At 38.3% G+C, this 18,724-nt stretch overlaps 1 protein-coding gene across 1 annotated transcript in view; it reads left to right on the top strand.

Annotated features, from left to right (window-relative positions):
• The window catches only part of STAB1 (stabilin 1), a 2,761,215-nt gene that overhangs the window by 1,100,765 nt on the left and 1,641,726 nt on the right, over positions 1–18,724 (top strand). The window contains exons 27-28 of the mRNA XM_044078505.1: positions 13,997–14,092; positions 15,304–15,351. Coding sequence (XP_043934440.1) covers positions 13,997–14,092; positions 15,304–15,351 — 144 coding nt within the window. The remainder of the gene's footprint in view (positions 1–13,996; positions 14,093–15,303; positions 15,352–18,724) is intronic.

Below are 18,724 nucleotides of genomic sequence, written 5' to 3'. Positions count from 1 at the left end.
ACAAGAAAATAAGAACGGAAAGTAAAAAAAAATCCAGAATGAGTTAAGGAAAATTTTGAAAAAGAAATTACAATTAGAGAATTTGGTGAGTACGTAGGAAAGAAAATGTCCATTCTGCATCTGGCCCAGATGGTACAGGATAGAAGGAATTAGTGGATTGGCAGTGAGGGCATTTTATAAACGTACTAAATGAATGGTTGAAGGAAGGCTTTGTTTATGAAGAGTTATGTAATGGGGTATTAAAATGTATTTGAAGGAAAGGTGAGGAGAATGAAATACAAACATTGGAGACCCATCACACTAAATAACACAGACTATAACATTTTTCTGAGAATAATACAGAGGAGAATGGAAGGAAGGATGAGGGGATAGTATGTAAAAAACTATCTATGGTATAAAAGGGAAGGGATGTCAAGAATTGTTCTTGGTAGTGAAAGAAATCTTGGATGATATAAGTAAAGGGGAGGATGGGAACATTATGGTAGGTGATACTAGCAAGGCATTTGATACAGTAGGACAGGATGCAGTGTGGGATGTTATGGAGGTGTGGAATAGTTAATAGAATTAGGACAGTATGTGTCTCAGCATATCAAAATAATAGAATAAGAGTGTTAGTGAACGGGTGGCTGAGTAAAGAAATATGCATGATGTGTGGTATGAGTCCAGAACATCCCATGAGTGAAATATTGCTTCCATTGGTAATGAATGTGATAATAATTAAAATAGTCTATAAAATGAAAGATGCTAGATATGCGATGAAATCGGAGGTGGTGATTCCAGTAGATTTGACATATGTAGACGATACACTTGTAATTACTAAGAACAATATGGATGAGAGAAGTGTTGGTTTTCTTAATGGTTGTTTTGAGAAAATGGGTATGACCTTGAATAAAGATAAAAATAAAGATTTGGACAATGTGGCAAAAACTGGGGTGTGTGTATTTTTCAGTGAATGACATGTCTTTGCTATGGATACATTTTTGAAAACAAATATGTAGTTATGATGCAATGGGATGGTTTGATAAAGGAAATAAAAGAAATACATTTTCTGTGGATGATGTATAGATTAGCATTCAGGAAAAAGGTTTATCTGATGAATTCTGTATAAATGGGAAAAATAGCATATATGTCAATTGTTTATATGTAAGCCTTGGTGGTGCAGCAGTAGCGTTGTCACCTCAGAGCAAGAGGTTCTCCCGTTCGATTCTTGGCTGGAGCTCCTTCAGTGTGGAGTCTGCATGTCCTCCCTGTGGTCGAGTGGAGTTCGAAAGGCATGCGTGAATGGGCGTGCCTTTGTTGAAGGTGAGGTGTCGGGCTGGCACCTCGGCACAGTAAAAATCTACTGCCAATCATTAGCAGACCGGAGTTCTGTTGTGGCGACCTCCAACCAGGAAAAGCCAAAAGAAGAAGAAAATGTCAAATGTTTATATGATCACACAAAAATACGAAATGAAGATTGTGCAATTGGTGTTTTCTTTCAAATGGGGCCCCGTATAAAGAGATATGTTGTCTATGAGTGAAGATGAAGGGGAACTGGGGTTACTAAGTTGTTAACTGTGCTTCTTTAAACTTGTATAGTATTAAAGTGGGTACAGAAAGAGAATGATAAATTAATAGTGAAAGTGTTTAAATATAAGTACGAAGTTCTGGGGGGTGATAAGAATAAGAAAAGGAAAAATAAATAATATGTAAATGAAGAAATTAAAAATTGTCAGGAAGAATACTAACATGGAATATAAAAAATTATGATATAAAGAAAGATAGAAAGATGTGGTATTATAATGTGATGAAACAATATCATCATGTCAATCCATGGGAAAATTTACCAGAAAAAGTGATTAAAGCTATTAAAGTCAGGAAAGAGCAGTGTACCAAGATAGTAGAGTGTCAGGATTTTCTGTGGAGACTGGAAATAACTAACTTACCAGTAAAAAGGAACATGCATATCTGGCATTGCTTAGTGTTAAATCACTTTGTCTATGGTGTGCAGGGTCCTGAGTTTGAGCTTTGCAAAAGCTGTTTATTTAAGGGTTAGGAGGGTGGCCTAATGGTTAAGGTGGTTGCCTTACAAACACAAGGTGCAGGGTTTGAGTCTCACAAGAGATAATTGGCTAAGCTTAAAATGGCTTGCAAGGGCAGTTAGCGTACTACTAACCTATGAACCAATGCCAGATAAAAAGAATGTTAAAAGAGTTTGTTTATTTTGTGGGAAGAAAGAGACAACGGAGCTTCCTTATTGGAATTGTAAAAGAGTAGTGAAACTCTGGAAAAAGTTGTGTGAAGAAAATTGTTTGAGAATATTAATAACAGAAGCAATATAGATAAGAATATGACTATGCATGGATATTATAAGAAGAAGAAGACTCTGTCATTGTCCATGTTGGAATAAATGACTTGAGGCGTACCTCCCTGGACTACATGAAAAGAGACATGGATCATGTTGCCCAGGCAGGTATGACCCTAGTCCTGAGTAGCATCCTGCCTTTTCCCAGAATGATACCACAGTATAGGGACAAAATTACTGACTTCAACAATTGGCTAAGCTTCTGGTGTCATTCAAAGGGGATCCAGTATCTGTCTGCCTGGGATAACATGATTGATAGATCATGATGCTTTGCCAGAAATGGTCTGCACCTGTCGCCCCTGGGATTCAGGTTACTGGCTAAAGCTCTTGCCACCCCTATAGTGCCTTCTTTAGGCAAAGTTCAAAGGACAAATCTACCACTGTAACAGGTACAAGCATGCAAAATCTGAAGGTAATGCTACTCAATGCCAGAAGAATAAACCTCAAAATGCACTCTCTCGAGGCACTCCTAAAAACGGAGAACATTGATATCTATGCAGTAACTGAGACCTGGTTCAATGCTCCAGAGAGCACTCCTGCAAAACCAGGCTACAACTCTTACCACACTTTCATGCCACCAAACCAGGACCGAAACACTAAAGGTGGAGGAGTGCCCATATTCACCAAGGATACTCACACCACCAGGCTAGTTGCCCAACACAATGCGTCTGAAATTGTCCAGGTGCAACTAACACTAGGTAAAACTGCAATCCAAATTGTAGCTTCCTACAGATCCCCCACCATGCCCCACAATTCTCACTACACCTTTCTAAACATACTGGAAAATATTAAGATACAACCAAACACCCTAATGCTGGGCGATTTCAACTACCTTGCCATTAACTGGGAAAACAACTCGTGTACCAGCACCTTTGTCCAATGGTTCTTGGAATTCATAAATTCCAATGCCCTGGATCAACTAATCCATAGTCCCACCAGGAGCTCCAGTATCCTAGATCTGGTCATTACCAACATTGGAAATCGATGCTCCACACCTGTGTTCACCACCTCGTTGGTCACATCTGACCATAAGCTAATCATCCTTGCCATCCACATCCGTCCCCCACCCCCTCAGTAAGGAAACCTCCATAAAAAACTCCTCCAAAGCCAACTTCATGCTACTCAAGTCAAAGTGACAAACTTCATGACACCCATGCAGACGGGAACTGAAAGTTTGACTGCTGAATCCTACACTAAGGCACTGTATGAGCACATCCACTCATGCGTGAATCATGCCATTCCAAATAGAACCAAGATGCTCTCCTCCAAAAAACAGAAACCAATTTGGTGGCTCCTGGCAGATCGGTTCAGTGTCAACTTCACCCCCCTCACCCCCTAAAGGGCCCATCTCAGTACCGAAAGATTGCCAAATTCTGGTAATAATGACCACACAGGTAAAAAACGCACTCTTCAAAGCTAAGAATACAGCATCCATGGGACCAGATGACCTCCCAGGCTGTGTACTACTTGAACTACAAAATTAACTGGCACCTCACCTAAGTGTCATGTTTAATCATAGCCTCACCTCAGGCTTCATGCCCACTGAGTGTCTCACAGCTACAGTTATCCCACTCCAACTTGGATCCTGGGAACTACTGCCCCATCAGTCTGATGAGCCTGATCTGCAAGGCCATGGAACTTATTATCATGGAACTTATAAACAAATACATTGGCAACCTTCAAACACTGCACCCCACCCAATTTGGGTTCATGAAGGGCCGATCTTGTCTCCTGAACCTGATTGACTTCTTTGAATCAGTCTCCAGAGCTATGGATGAGGGTAAGGCAGTCCACACAGCCTATCTGGACCTCCCCAAGGCCTTCAACACCATCCCCCACTCTGGAATCATAGGTAAACTTACTAAGCTGGGCATTAATCCATACATCACTCGATGGGTTGCCAACTGGCTTACTGACAGAACCCACACTGTAAAATTAGCCGACTCCAAATCCAGCTCCAGACAAGTGGAGTACCTCAGGATTCAGTCCTGGGACTGCTCTTGTTTGGCATTTACTTCTCTGAAGTACAGGCTGACACTAAGGGACTCTGGCTAACAAAGTTCATAGATGACTGCAAACTGGGAGCCATTATTGAATCCCCAAATGATGTGGATATTCTACAAAAGGACCTTACAGAAACAGATGCTTGGTGCAAGAGCTACGGGCTCAAGCTCAATGCCAAGAAATGTATAGTTATCCCCTTTGGGAAAAAAAATATATACCCATGAATTACCACATAAGTGACAGTACACTAAACACTGAACATGTGATAAGAGACTTAGGGATACAGGTGGACAGTGGCCTCACCTTCAATAACCACTTCATCACAACAGTCAGGAAATCCTTCTATGTGGCATACCTCATCACTAAGGGCTTTTCATCCAGAAAAAAGGAGGTTATTGTCCCACTGTACTCATCCCTCATTAGACCCATTATAGAGTACAACGCCCCATTTAGTATGTACCTCTCAAGACATCTGCAACAACTGGAAAGGCTGCAGAAATACCCCACTAAAAGAATCACAGGCCTAAAGCAGATGCCCTATGCTGACCGTCTAAAAAAACTCCAGCTATACTCTGTCTCATATTGTCTACACAGAGGCGATTTCTGCTTAACACACGAGGCCATGTCAAACCCAGACCTGTTGGACATTCTACACTTAAAGAAATCCCAATCCCTCAGACCCACATGCTCCAGGGATCTAAACTTGTCATCACAATAAACAAAACATGCTGGAAGGATAGGTTCCTGACTCAGAGACTCCCCAGACTCTGGAATAGACTGCCCATAAATGTCAAGCAGAGTGCCTCTTTGGCCCTCTTCAAAAGGAACCTTGACAATTGGATGGGAAATAGGAAATTCACCCTGGAGATCACATCAGTCACCCTGCTAGACAGAGGTCCATGGAAGTAAATATTGTGGGAAGAAATAGCCAGGGAATTGTTATGGCTAGGCTTCTATAGGCCCTAGGGCCGATAGCCTAGTACCAACCTATGAACCTAAGAAGACTGTGTGGGAAGAGTAAATTAAATTTTATTTTATTTAATATAGGTTATTTGAAATGAAAGATTGAATGATATCTTGTTTAATGGAAAATGGAGTTTGCAAAATGTATTGCAAAAAATTAGATTATGGCTGTGTAAGAAGAGCAGAGGTAAATTATGGAAGAATAACAATGAAGACATAAGAAAAATTAGAAATAGTAAAAACATAGAAATGTGTATGTAGCTGTACAGATCTACAATTTGCAAATATGTAAGTATGTAAATATTGTGTTTTTTATGTTGAGTAAAATAAAGGACCTTTACTGTTTGATAGGTGCTGTGGGATTTTTTTACATCCACCTGAACTACCATCAACATAGGCAGATAGGGCCTCAGTTTAACATCTCATCTGAGAGATGATTTATGAAGATTAGATCTTGTCTATTGCATCTAGTAAATTTCTTCAAAAGGTTTATGGAGGTTGTAGATTGCGGTCATCACATATTTTGAGCCACCCAAGGCCACCAGCACTGTAATAAAAAAGTTAAATGCTTTAAAAATCAACTCATATCTGATAGGATGGACAGCAAACTGTCTGAAACACAAAGCACACACAATATAAGTTGCAGATACCTCATGAGAAAGTCTGAAAGTGACCAGCTGTGTCTCTCATATGTCAATGTTCAAACCACTCCTTTTCAGTATTTACTTCTCAGATCTTCAAACAGAGAGCCAAGAACTCTGGGTAACAAAGTCTGCAGATGACTGCAAACTGGAAGTTATTTGTTAAGTCATCCTCTAACACTGAAACCCTCAAAAATTAAGTCTCCCTAGAAAACTTTTGGTGTACTAAAAGTGGGTTCAAACTAAATGCTAAAAGGTATAGTATTATCATTTTTGATAGACAGTCCCTACCCTCATCATACTGTATGGACAATTCACTATTACAAATCAAAGCAAAAATGTAGTTAATGACCTAGAAACTTGGGTTGACAGCTCTGTTTCCTTTGAACATCATGTGACAACAGATATGAAGAAATCCTTGTATTTAGCAAAGCTACTTGCCAGATGAATATCATGAAGGTCTAAAGAGGTAATCACTCCCCTGTGCTCAGCTTTGAGCTGCTAAATTAATGAGTACAACACTCACTTCATGATATATCCCACTAAACACACAAAACAATTAGAAAGGACCCCAAAGGCATATAAAAAAAGATCACAGACCAAAATTCCCAGAGCTGACAAGAAAAGATGAAAGCTATATGCTTTCATTATGTGTTTTACAGACTTTTTAGGGAATATCTCTGTCTGTCTTGCATATTAGAAACTCATTTGTACTGGACCTCCTGTATCTCCTCAAGTCCATTATCTGTACCACTGCTATAACCAGGGACCTAAATTTTCACCATCAGATAAGTAAAACACAGTGGCGAGACAGTAACCTGGTTATGGCAACCAACATATGCCCACTGCTTCCTAAACCTCTAGAGCAAACTACCTGTCCTTGTTAAGCAGTACAACTCACTATCTTCCTTTAAATGTAACTTAGATATCTGGATGGGTATCTACAAATTAATTTTGGTATAGACTGGTATGGGGGGTGTCCTGTGGGAGGGTGTTATTAAGGATTGAATGGTCAGAGGACTCAGTGGCCTTGGAAAATCTATGAATCTTGAAGCATCTCAGTCTTCTTCAGCCAGTCTGCAGTTACAGATAGCTGAAGACCCTGGATCTTGCCTAAATCGCCACCATTCATTCCCACAGAATTAATAACTTCTACAGATTAGACAAATATTTCAGAACACAGGCAGATGTTTTACATGACTGAACCAATGTCATATTGATACACAGCAATGTTTTAATTCTAGCATAAGAGCTAGGTCCTTCAAAATAATTTGATCAGACTCTCAGGTTCTTTAATATGGAATTTCAAACACTTATTCTAAGATCAGCTGCTAAAAACAGTTGCCCATATAAACCATATACACTGAAATCATTTACCACTCTTTTAGTAATTTTGCTGAAGCCACATTAACACACTGATTGCAACTAGGCTGCTAATCATAACCAGTTTGTTATGTGCTCTTCAGGTGAATTTCTAGGAATCAATTTCAAGAACATTTATGTCTGTCTACTTAAAGGTGTATATTGCTAGGCATTTTATGGTCCCAATGATTACTTGCTTAGAATTACTCATATGTTTGTGTATTAAGATTGGATAGCCAATCATAATTCTGTATAATTCCAGCAGAGTTTCAGCTCTCCTGATATATTACCATTTATAAAAGATGGGGTACACAAAACTAAGAAAGATCCATTTTAACAAAGGTGGCTCAGTCAAACACAAATTGGATGAAAATGTTTAGCTGAATCAAATTTTGGCGATGGTGGAGATCTCCCTTTTCTCCACTGTTGTGTGACCTAAGAGTAGGTATATTTAATTTTGGGGGTGAAGGGGTGTTCCCCTACATGGTGTGGGGATGCAGGGGACATTTTGTTTTAATTTTACCATAAGCGCTTTTGGTTAGATATATTCAGTTGATTGGGTCTATATCAGAACATTGAAGTATTAAAACTTCGAATGTTCTGATATCGAACACTATTCAGCGAATGCTAAGAATAGCGAAGCTGCAGAACAGTGAATTCTTTCCTCAGGGAAAGAATTCAGTTGGCCGTTTCTGTGGCTTTGCTATTCTTAGCACTGTAGTGGAAAGTTACGGGTTGGGTTCAGGTAAGTGTGTGATTGTTTGTACTTTAGGGTTAGAGGCGGGTTAAGTGAATTAAGGTTAGGGCGCGGGTTAGGCGTGTGTGCGATAGTGACAGACTTTAGGGTTAGGGGCGGTTTAAGTAAGTTAGGGTTAGGGCGCGGGTTAGGTGAATTAGGGTTAGGTGAGTGTGCGATAGTGACGGACCTTAGGGTTAGGGTTTGGGTTAAGGTAAGTGGGTAGATAGTAGTGTATATTTAGTTTAGTGTTAGATGTAGGAATTTAAGTGTATGTGTGTGGTTGCTGTTTGTCTGATGTGCTTGTGTTGTGTGTATGTGTTTTGGAGCAGCAAATTTTTTCCATGGGAAAAAATTTGCTGTTCTGAATTTTCGATATTTTCATGTTTAGATGTTCTGGGGCCGATGAAATAGCATTTGCTATTTTCATCTTTCGATCATCATCTTCTTTCGGCTGTTCCCGTTAGGGGTCGCCACAGCGGATCACCTGTTTTCATTTCTTCCTGTACTTTGCATCTTGCTCTGTCACACCAACCACCTGCATGTCCTCTCTCACCACATCCATAAACCTTATCTTAGGCCTTCCTCTTTTCCTGTTACCTGGTAGCTTCATCCTTAGCATTTTTTCACAATATACTCAGCATCCCTCCTCAGCACATGTCCAAACCAACGTAATCGTGCCTCTCTGGTTTTGTCTCCAAACCTTCCAACCTGGGCTAACCCTCTAATATACTTATTTCTAATCCTGTCCACCCTCGTCACACCCAGTGCAAATCTTAACATCTTTAATTCTGCCACATCCAGCTCAAACTAGCCTTTTTGTCAATGCCACTGTCTCCAACCCATATAACATAGCTAGTTTCACTACTCTCTTGTAGACCTTCCCTTTCACTTTTACAGGTACTCGTCTGTCACAAACCACTCCTGACACTCTTCTCCACCCACTCCATCCTGCCTGTACTCTCTTCTTCACCTCTCTTCGACACTCACCGTTACTCTGAACTATTGACCACAAGTATTTAAACTCATCCACTTTCGCCACCTCTACTCCTTGCAACCTCACCATTCCTCTATCCTCCCTCTCATTCACACACATATATTCTGTCTTATTCCTGCTGACCTTCATTCCTCTTCTCTCTAGAGCATACCTCCATCTCTCCAGGGTCTCTTCCACCTGTTCCCTACTTTCACTACAGATTGCAATGTCATCTGCAAACATCATAGTCCACGGGGACTCCTGTCTGATCTCGTCTGTCAACCTGTCCATCACCATTGCAAATAAGAAAGGGCTCAGAGTTGATCCTTGATGTAACCCCACCTCCACCTTAAATGCATCCGTCACTCCCACTGCAGACCTCACCGCTGTCACACTACCCTCGTACATATCCACTCTTACATACTTCTCTGACACTCCTGACTTCCTCATACAATACCACAACTCCTCTCTAGGCACCCTGTCATATGCTTTCTCTAAGTCTACAAAAACACAATGCAACTCCTTCTGACATTCTCTGTACTTCTCCATCAACACTCTGAAGTGCTCTTTCCCGGCATGAAACCATACTGCTGATCACTAATCATCATGTCCCTTCTTAACCTTGCTTCACTACTCTTTCCCACAACTTCATGCTGTGACTGATCAATTTAATCCCTCTGTAGTTACTACAGCTCTGCACATCACCCTTATTCTTAAAAATCATTACCAAAACACTTTTTCTCCATTCCTCAGGCATCCTCTCACTTTCCAAGATTTCATTAAACAATCTGGTTAAAAATTCCACTGCTATTTCACCTAAACACCTGCATGCTTCCACAGGTATATCATCTGGGCCAACAGCCTTTCCAGTCTTCATTCTCTTCATAGCTATCCTTACTTCCTCCTTGCTAATCCATTGTACTTCATAATTCACTATCCCTACATCATCCAACCTTCTCTCCCTCTCATTCTCTTCATTCATCAACCCCTCAAAGTACTCTTTCCATCTCCTCAACACACTCTCCTCCCTTGTGAGTATGTTTCCCTCATTATCCTTTATCACGTTTACCTGCTGCACATCTTTCCTAGCTCGGTCCCTCTGTCTAGCCAAATGGTACAGGTCCTTTTCTCCCTCCTTAGTGTCCAACCTTTCATACAACTCTTCATATGCCTTATCCTTAGCCTTCATCACCTCTCTCTTTGCCATGCACCTCATCTACTTATACTCCTGTCGACTTTCTTCATCTCTCTGACAATCCCACTTCTTCTTTGCCAACCTCTTTCTTTGTATACTTTCCTGTACTTCCTTATTCCACCACCATGTCTCCTTGTCGTCCTTCCTCTGTCCAGATGTGATACCAAGCACCTTTCTAGCCGTCTCCCTTACTAGCTCTGCTGTAGTTACCCAGCTATTTGGTAACTCGCCTGTCTTAACTCATCCCTGAACTCCACCTCACAATTACCCTTTTTCAATTTCCACCATTTGATCCTTGGTGCTGCCCTCACACTCCTCCTCCTCCTCTTAATCACCAACGTCATCCCACAAACCACTATCCTATGCTGCCTAACTACACTTTCCTCGGTCACCACTTTACAGTCTCCAATCTCCTTCAGACTGGCCCTTCTACATAAGATATAATCCACCTGTGTGCATCTTCCTCCACTCTTGTATGTCACCCTATGTTCCTCCATCTTGTTAAAATACATATTCACCACAGCCATGTCCATCCTTTTCACAAAATCCACTACCATCTGACCTTCTGCATTCCTTTGTTTAACACCATACCTACCCATCACTTCCTCTTCCCTTCTGTTCCCTTCACCAACATGCCCATTGAAATCTGCTCCAATCACCACTCTCTCACCCTTGGGTACAGTCATCACCACTTCATCCAATTCATTCCAAAATTTTTCTTTCTCCTCTATTGCACACGCAACTTGTGGAGCATATGCACTAACAACATTCATCATTACACCATCAATTTCCAGATTCATAAACATTACTCTATCCGACACTCTTTTCACCTTCAGAACACTATTAGCATACTGTTCCTATTTCTCCTTCCATCCACACCATGATAAAACAATTTGAACCCACCTCCGATACACCTAGCCTTACTCCCCTTCCATCTGGTCTCTTGCACACACAATATACCAACCTTCCTTTTGTTCATCATATCACCTAGTTCTCTCCCTATACCAGTCATACTGCCAACATTCAAAGTTCCGACCCTCACTACCACAGTCCTAGCCTTTCTCCTCTCTTCCTGTCTTCGGCCATGTCTTCTGCCTCTTCTCCTCCTTCGGCCAACAGTAGCCCAATTTCCGCCAGCACCCTGTTGGCTAACAGTACTGGTGGCGGTCATTGTTAACCTGGGCCTCGACCGATCCTTTATTAAAGTATTTATTGGTGTCTGCATGAAATGATTTGGCAAAGTTTTATGCCGGATGCCCTTCCTGACGCAACCCTCCCCATTTATCCAGGCTTGGGACCGGCACAAAGAAATGCACTGGCTTGTGCATCCCCAGTGGCTGGGTTGCTATTTTCATCTTTCGATAACATGATATAAATGCAGTTGATTTGCAGTTGATGGAGCTACCACTGATCTATTGATGTGAATTTGTACAAACTACCTCACAACTTTAAAATCTGTAACACACCCTGTGTTGACATACATCTAACAGCCAGAAACAAAAACTGTTCCAGTGATCAATTAACAGTTTTGAAAGCTCTAAGACAGCTTGCTCTGCCACCATTGCTTTTAGGTGCATGAAGTGTGTTGCTGCTTCTAAAGCTATCAGTAGGTTTCTTTTTTTCTGAACTTATTGAGTTTTTCAATTAGGTATGTTTCCATATCCTCATCATATACATGTACAATATGTACAGGCTAACAACAAATTAGTATCAACAAACATTCGGTAACAACAAAACCAACTATTTACACGTGTCTATATTAACAAGTATGATTTATATTTACAATCAAGATTCATTTCATAGGATTTCAATCACTTTCTGCCATGAGCTGTAATAAGATGTTATCCTTTCTGTTCTTCTTCTGATGGTGATTAAATCCTTTTGTGATACTTTTAACATAATATTTCTGTATTCTCTAAATGGAGAAGTTTTGCTTTTCCAGTTTGTTGTAATGGTCTTGTGTGGTATGGCTAATAACGTCCACAAGAGTGAAAATGTAGTTTTAGGAATACATTGTTGTACAGGTGCATTGAATAAAATTAATGATATGGACAGCTGAAATTTGTCATTAAAAATTGATTGTAAGAAATAATTTACTTTATCCCAAAATGCTTTTACCAGTTCACAATCATAAACATGTTTCCAATCTGCTTTCAGTTTTATTTCACACCTCCAACATCCAATATCTTGTTTAAACATTAACTCCATTTTATGTGGTGTTATATAGCATCTGTGAATAAATTTCCATATAAATAGCTTCCATTGTAGTGATAAAGTTATTTGCTTTGAGAAGACATTTTTTATCATTATCATCAGGAACTTGATTATTAATTGGTCTATAATAATCCCAAAGGGTTGCCTTATGATATATTTTTAAGTATTTTTTAAATATTTGGTAAGTGGCTTTTCCTTGAACAGACTGAGTTTTTAAGATAATCATATGCTCTATAAATTTTGAAACATTTTGTTTAATTGCTAGCTGCATTGTTTCTAAACTATTTATAATGTAATGTCATAAGTCCTATATTACCAGCCACAAATTACTGCCTAAACTGAAGTTGCTTTTTATTTGTTCCATTGTTAGAACTTTCCCAGATTCTAACAGTTGATGCTCAGTAGGCTTCTGATGCAGGTCTATGGTGACTTCTGTGACTGGGTCATTGGGGCCTGGTTCACACAGGAGCACTATAACACGTTTGTTATGGCAAGGTGTTTACATATGAAAAAAAAATAGAAAGTTGTGACTTGTTGGAATGAAAGTGCTGAACTGTAAGTGTACCAATAAAGTGTGTCTAGAGTGATTTGTCCACTAGTGGTTTTTGTTTTTTCTTTATATTCTTATACACTAGGAGCAAGTTACTTGATTTAGTTGCTTACATAAAAATCTCACTTAAGACATCAGTTTTAATTTGCAATCAGCATGCTTTATGCATTACAAATATATTCTTTCCCGCATGCTTATATTTAACAGCACATTTCAGAAGGTATAATTCTGAAAATTTGTCCTAAAAATAATGTTTCTCGACAGAGTGGCATATTTTAAGCAAATATTTGTCAAGAATTAATGAACCATTATACAAAACTAGTGTAACTTTGACATGAGAATGCAGAAATACATATTTGAAAAAAAGTGGAATGTATCATTGAAATCACTGTGTATCATAGGTACCGTCTGAAATGTCAGGACCTGCTAGACTGAGTCCTAAAAGTCCCAAAATGTGTAGACTGGCTGAAAGAACAGACTTAAACATACTAAGATGCCATTTCTCAGATTATTCCATTTTCTCGGAGGTATAGTGATCTCATAGTTGGTATATAAAAGTTTAGGGGGTTCAGGGAGGACTTGTCCCCCTCCATGCAAAAAAAGAAGTTTTAAGGAGAAGAGGAATTTTTGAAATTCACTCTTCTCCTGTAATTTCGGTCATTTTTTTTTTGGCATGTCGGTACACCGCATTTCGAATGATGACATTTCAAAAGGGAGCCATATGTTCACAATGACTAAATGTGTTATTTTCTTCTAAGCTTTTTTTTTCACACTTTTATAACTGGAACAGTCCAGCTCTAGTATAATGTTTAACTTTTCAAATGAAGCTTATGTCGTAGGATACACTACATAAGATGAAGTCAGATGGAATGGAACAGTTTACTAATGGCTGCCTTGTCGGGTATACAGAACCAGCCTAGATCTGATGTTTTAAATTCCAGAGAAAATGTCTGTGAGAGGGCATGCTTTGGCTACCATAAACAGGCTATTGTCTGATTTTGTTCTGCACAGGCTGAGTGTGTGCCCACCGGTGCTGGTGAGAGGAACTGCCTTTGTCCTGATGGCTATTCTGGTGATGGAATGATATGCTATGGAGACATTTTAATTGTAAGTATTAACAGGATAATGTACAACTTTATTTATTTATTCTTTCATTTATTTTTTGTTTACTGGTGTAGAACACAGATCAAATTTGATCATTTGCTGATGGGGTTACATACATAGTAACAGTAAAGGAAATTATACAGTATAGTGACACAATGTAACATAGATGTAAAAAATATATACATGATTACAGTTCTTAGGCATATAAAAGGGATGTCATTATAACCAATAATAGGATTCCATCTGAATTTACAATTAGGCACACAGTGCTTTCACCAGATGCCTATAAACGTATATGTTGCTACTTCCTGCTTATGCATTCCCTGTCATTAGAATTAGAATTCCCTAGAGTAATCTCCATCTGTTTTAGTATGTAGAAATGTACCAACCTGCTGTTAATCCGTCTCATATAAACTTTGGTTCTGGTGGCATGCTGTCAAGAAAATCATTTCTAAAGTGAAATGTTTCACAAATTGTGACCTGTTACAGCATGCATATTGCTAAAAAGAAAACAATTTTTTGTCTGGTAATTACTTAAGTCATACGTAAGCCTTACTTTGTATGAATGTTGTTTTTAACAGAAATTAATTACATTTTTAAGCAAGCAGCAGTAACATATTTCTGTAAAATAAGTGAGCAGAAGATACAGAAACAGCTGCTACATTTTCTAGTATTTGTAAAAATTAAATAAGGTTTTAGATGGTCACAGCTAATACTCATACCTTTGGTTCAGAGTCATGTTTACGTAATGATATGCATTAATAAATAACTCTGAGTGCACATACGTTACTCACACATGAGGCTCCAAACATTCTGTTCTTGCAGTTAAATGCACTGTAGGTATCCATGGTTTATCAGGTAGGTGTTACAGAGATACCTGCTTTTCTTTACTGTTCTGCGGTGTCAAGGCCCACTTGCAGCCAGGCCCATGACAAAGAGCAACACAACAATGTTAACACAATATTTACTTAAAATAACATACTCCCGTAAGCATAATTTTTTTATTGTTGCATATAATAGTATACGTGGAAGATCCAAACATTTAAGATACTTGCAGATAACCACCGTGGCATTATTACTTTCCTCCCCTTCTCTGGTTTCTTCTTTTCCTTTCCATATCCACCCTGCAATACCTCATCTAAAAAGAAACACATCATAACGCTGTGATAGAGATGATTTACTCACCTTCTGCTGTATTTATTCTGTCTTTACAGGAGATGGCGACAAATCCTGATCTTGATGGATTCCATGAGTGGATAAAGGTATGTGCACTGATGTATTATTACAGAAACTGTGGCATTCATACTGACATGATTTATATATGCACCACACAAAGAGATGTGCTATTTATTTATTTACTGACATTGGATTACAAGGAAAGTCTGAATGGGTAGAAGACCATTTTCAGTGGAGGCCCAGAGAGAAAAGCTCCAAAGTATTATAAAACATTTTAAATACAACAGTTTTCCAATCTTCAAAAATAATAAAAATAAAATTAAAAAAAAAACATCTACACTTTTAATAATTACGCCAAACTGGATATATTATGAAAACTGGTTAAGAAGAGATAGAAATTATATGACGATGATTTAATATGTAGAGAAATATATTCCATTTATAGAGAAATTAAAGGTAAGTTAGTATAATACAAATATGAAGAGAAATGCAGGCTTGTGGTATTTTTGAAGAGAAAGCAGGGACGAGAAATTGCTAAAATAAGGAAGAGAGTGAAGAAATGTAAGGTATGAACAGGTACTTGTTCACATTTAGGGATATAGTTTATTCTGGTGTTGAGCAAGAATAGAGACATCTTTTGGCTAGGAAGTCTTTTAGAATGTGTTTGAAGGATAGCAGGGAGGATATTAACCTGATGGATACAGGTAAGGAGTTCCAGGCCTTAGCAACATGGTACAGGTACAGATAATACCTAGCAGATTTGATAGTTTAGTGCACAGATAGGATGTTTTGGTCATTAGATCATAATGACTGACTGGGAACATAGCTGTGTAGAATTTTATTTAGTGCTGGTCAACTTGATGGATAATTTTCTCAGTGGTAAGAAACTGTGTGCACGTTAGTTGATGGGGTACGTCTAACCAATTTAGGCTTTTCACTGCTATACAGTGATGGGTTCTGAAAGGGGTATTTGCTGCAAATTTAGCAACTTTGTTATAATGTTGTTCAAGTTTTGATTTTTGTGATGCCTGGAGTTTACTAAGGATGGGATCGCCATTAAAATGTGGGGAGAATATAAGTAGTGCAAGTGTGGTTTTAGTTGTGTTGGTGAGAAAGGTTTTGGCTCTTTAAAGCATCCTTATTTGTTTATTAGCTTTTCTTACACAATTTTGTATATGCAGGTCAAATTTAAGATTATCATCCATTATCATCTGCAATTGCTATGAGAAGTCACTTTAGTAGTTGCATTATCAAGACAGAAGATTTGTTTTTCATAAGAGAGGGATTTTAGTAGTTCATTTTTTTAGGGATGAGCATGATTTGTGAGTTATAAAGCCATGTTTCTGTGGCTGTTAAAGGTTCTTGAGTAATTTTTTGGAAGTGTACCATTGTGTCAAATGTGAAAATGAGTATAGAGTCATGTGCGTGCTGTATTAGATAGGCCTTTTGTGTGGATGCGTGAAGGGCACTGGTGAGAATGTCAAAGAGGAGGGTGCCAAGGTGGTACACCAGTGGTGACTGGGAGGTATTGTGAAAGGGAGGAGTGAAATGTTACTAACCGATACATATTGGATAGGTAGTTTTTGAACCATATGAGGCTGGCCTGAGAGAGACCTAATGAAGACATTTGAAGTAGATGTTTGCTGTGACAAACTATATCAAAGGCTTTCAGACAAGTCTAGAAATAAGGAGGAGACTAGTTTGCCATTATATCTTTATTAACAGTATCTATATAGATTAGAAGTGCAGTGTTTCTACTATGGGATGGATGGAAGCCATGTTTTGTGGGGGATAGGAGTTCTTCCTACAGAAGATACTTTAGCAATTGTTTTTGATTACATGTTTCACTTATTCTGGAGGGGGGTTAAGATTGCTAAAGGTCTAAAGTTAGTAAAGTCTGTTGAATTTCCTCCTTTGTGCAGAGGGATAATGTGTGACTTTTTCCAGAGAGAGAGAGAGAGAGAGAGAGGGAATGTTGGATTCCTGGAATGACCTATTTATAAAGATTAAGACAGAATAGCTAATGCTAAAACCCCCATGGTGCAGAACAAACTAAATATCATCAGTTGAAACAGGATACGTTTATTAACCACACTTTTAAAATAATCAGATAAGTGCTTTTGTCCAAATTTGTGAACTTCATTATATAAAAGACCAAGTTTAATAGCACACTTTTAAATACAACAAAGTTAATCATGATTGGATTAAAAGAACACCCACTTTCCTCTTCCATCTTTAAAGCTACATACAAATTTACTTAAAATGATGCACTAAGAACACAACTCACTGCTGAAGACGTTCTCACCAAATACAGGAAGATAAATGAATAAATGAAAATGAGAACAGTCACCACGAAAAGCTTCCTCAGCACAAGTAGGATCCAAAAAGTAGTCACGATAAAAATGTAAAAATCATTTAATGTAGAACCTTCATCAGATACAATTACACAAAATAATTCACAACTAAATACCCAACTTTTTGGCGGGCTCATTAATTTATCTGCTTGTTAATGCCTTAATTAATAATGAAGCTTAGTCCACATTACATCAACTTCACTACGTTTCCTATTTAAAATTACTGCAAATCAAATATTGTATATCATTGTAAAAAATGAATACACTTACAGAGTTTAAATAATGCAGTAATGATCACAACATCACTCATTCAGACATCTGTTAAAAAACACTTTATACATTATGTATTATAGCTCGCTACTTACACATAGTATCACTCCCAAGTGTAACGTTACCTCCAAAAAACATTCCATCGCTAGTTACAAATAACTGTAACTTGAAATATATCCATCTATCTTGTGAATATAGCATATTTACAAAAGCGATAATAAATCAAGCTCTTAATCCAATAAGTTCCTTATTGAGGTATAACCCATCTGGCGTCAACATTATCGTCATCGATTTAGAACTTAGACAAGCTTCTAGTCATATCACGTGCTGTGCTGGTACAGGATATCAGGAAGTAAAAGGGTATCCTTCCAGATCCTAGTGCCGCTATGTTGATCTATAATCTGGATGTTAATCAACAGTTTGACATCAGAGAGTGTGTTCCCTTATGTAGAGCATGGAAATTTGAACAAAACACTCAATAAGTACTAGCGACTATCAATGGGCAACAGTACAAAGTAAAAATACGTTTTAAAATCTAATCTACCATAATTCTTATATAAATATTAGATTCTATCTATTCATAGTCGGTAGCGACTATTAATAAACAGAAAAACAAAATGAAATATAATTTAGATATCTGATTGTTAATCATCCTAAAATTCTAACATAAAAATAATCTGGTTTTGTGGGACATAAATATACGTCACACAGCATGGATCTACAGTCTACAAAGAATGCCATATTGATCAAAAGCCATGGCTATCATTAGCCAAATATATATAATTCTTTACATGTACCTTTTGCTAAAAATAAGTGGCAGTACTCTAAAACCGGT

This window comes from Protopterus annectens, chromosome 7.part1 (assembly GCF_019279795.1).
Source record: "Protopterus annectens isolate FY-2018-M chromosome 7.part1, PAN1.0, whole genome shotgun sequence".
Lineage (NCBI taxonomy): Eukaryota > Metazoa > Chordata > Ceratodontiformes > Protopteridae > Protopterus > Protopterus annectens.
Note: the sequence above shows the minus strand (reverse complement) of the source record. Positions and strands in the feature narration are given on the sequence as shown.